The sequence below is a fragment of the Solanum lycopersicum genome, chromosome 1, assembly GCF_036512215.1.
Source record: "Solanum lycopersicum chromosome 1, SLM_r2.1".
Classification (NCBI taxonomy): Eukaryota; Viridiplantae; Streptophyta; class Magnoliopsida; order Solanales; family Solanaceae; genus Solanum; species Solanum lycopersicum.
In genome coordinates this window covers 8,620,001-8,621,548 of record NC_090800.1, presented here as the reverse complement: position 1 = coordinate 8,621,548, position 1,548 = coordinate 8,620,001, and the positions used below count along the sequence as shown (strand labels likewise).

Genomic DNA, 1,548 nt, shown 5'->3' with positions numbered 1-1,548 from the left:
TAGCTGCAAGTTTACCTGCTAAAGATCACATAAGACTTTTATAAAACGTAACAAACTCCTCTTGAATCTCTTGGAGTTCATATAGCATCCTTCCATCTATAGATAGTATACTTCTAATAAGCTTCTTTTGAGTTCTCTCCTTTATCACTGAACTGAAGTATTTGTTGTTTGCATCTCTCAGTTTAATCCATCTTGCTCTTGATTTTTGTCATAAAGCACTTTCCTCTATCATTGACCACTTCTACAGCTTTATTAGTAACTCCTTCTCTTTAGTAACTAGCTCATCACTTGCCTGGCTATATAGCTGCTCTTGAAGTTCTACAAGCTCACTTTTTGTCTTCTCAATCTTCTGGCCTATATATTGAAACTCTCTCCTATTCAATTGTCTCAGGACTGGGTGGAGAGCCTTTAACTTATACCATATCTCCTTCATTACTTCACTTCCATGCTTCTGCTTCCAGACTTTATCCACCAGTTTCAAAAAAGAGTCATGTTCAATCCAAACATTAAAGAACTTAACACTCACTTTGATCTGATGATAACTTTGATGAAGTAGCAAATGCATAGGGCTATGATCAAACACACCTGAATTCCCATATTCTATAGCAGCATGACCCCATTTATACATCCAAGTATCATTCCCAAAGGCTCTGTCAATTCTACTAGCAATTCTGACATTACGTATCTGTTTATTGGTCCATGTATAATAATTTCCTTTCCATTGTACTTCAGTGATGCCCATGTCCTTAACACATTCTTCAAAATCCCTTATCTCATTCAAAGTAACAGGAGCCCCAGCTAATCTATTTTTAGGGGATAAAATAGCATTAAAATCTTCTACTATGAGCCAAGGATCTAAGACATTTTGAACCAACATCTTCAAGTCATTCCATAAGCTTTTTCTCTGTTCTAAAGTATTAAATCCATATACCACTGTGAGATTAAATTGATATCCTTTGCTCCTTTCATTTATATGACTATGAATCATTTGAGCTGAGCTATTTATTAACTTGATATCATACCAACTTTCATCCCATATTATCCAAATTCTACCATTTGCAGTCTCCTTATAATTATGTATGATCCTCCATCCCGGAGCTATTGCTTTTAAAGTAGCTTTGATATTAACCTCTTTAACTCTTGTTTCAATTAACCCTGCTAATGAAGCTTATTATGTTGTTAAAGCAGCTTGATCTCCTTCTGCTTATACCTTTTATTCATACCCCTCACATTCCAGACACTCCACTTCATTAATAAGTCTTTCAGGCTCCACCTCTATCAACGGGCAGTGAAGCAAGTTTGCTATTCCTTAGACTCTCAAAAAATCCATTTCTAATTGGTATAGCTGAAAGCATAGGAAAATTTCATAGACACTAATCCAGATGCTTACTTCCAGTATGAGGCCGTAGATTAAGCTCAAGTGTTTGTTTTATTTCCTGTTCCTCTCCTTTCTCTATCTCTTTTTTCTCCTTCTGTGCGTTAGTTTCATCTACTTCTGGCAACTCCCTTTGATCATCTTTTCTCTCCTGTTGTTGAATTGGCCCTTTA

The 1,548-nt window shown here is 36.0% G+C and overlaps 1 protein-coding gene across 1 annotated transcript in view; it reads right to left on the bottom strand.

The window, feature by feature from the left end:
* Positions 1-241: 241 nt before the first annotated feature.
* The window catches only part of LOC101254124 (uncharacterized), a 2,046-nt gene continuing 739 nt past the window's right edge, over positions 242-1,548 (bottom strand). Inside the window, exons 2-4 of the mRNA XM_010319379.1 lie at positions 1,391-1,548; positions 1,274-1,345; positions 242-1,155 (exon numbers count right to left, since the gene is read on the bottom strand). The exon at positions 1,391-1,548 is cut by the window's right edge and continues 371 nt beyond it. Of these exons, the coding sequence (XP_010317681.1) occupies positions 242-1,155; positions 1,274-1,345; positions 1,391-1,548 (1,144 nt within the window). The remainder of the gene's footprint in view (positions 1,156-1,273; positions 1,346-1,390) is intronic.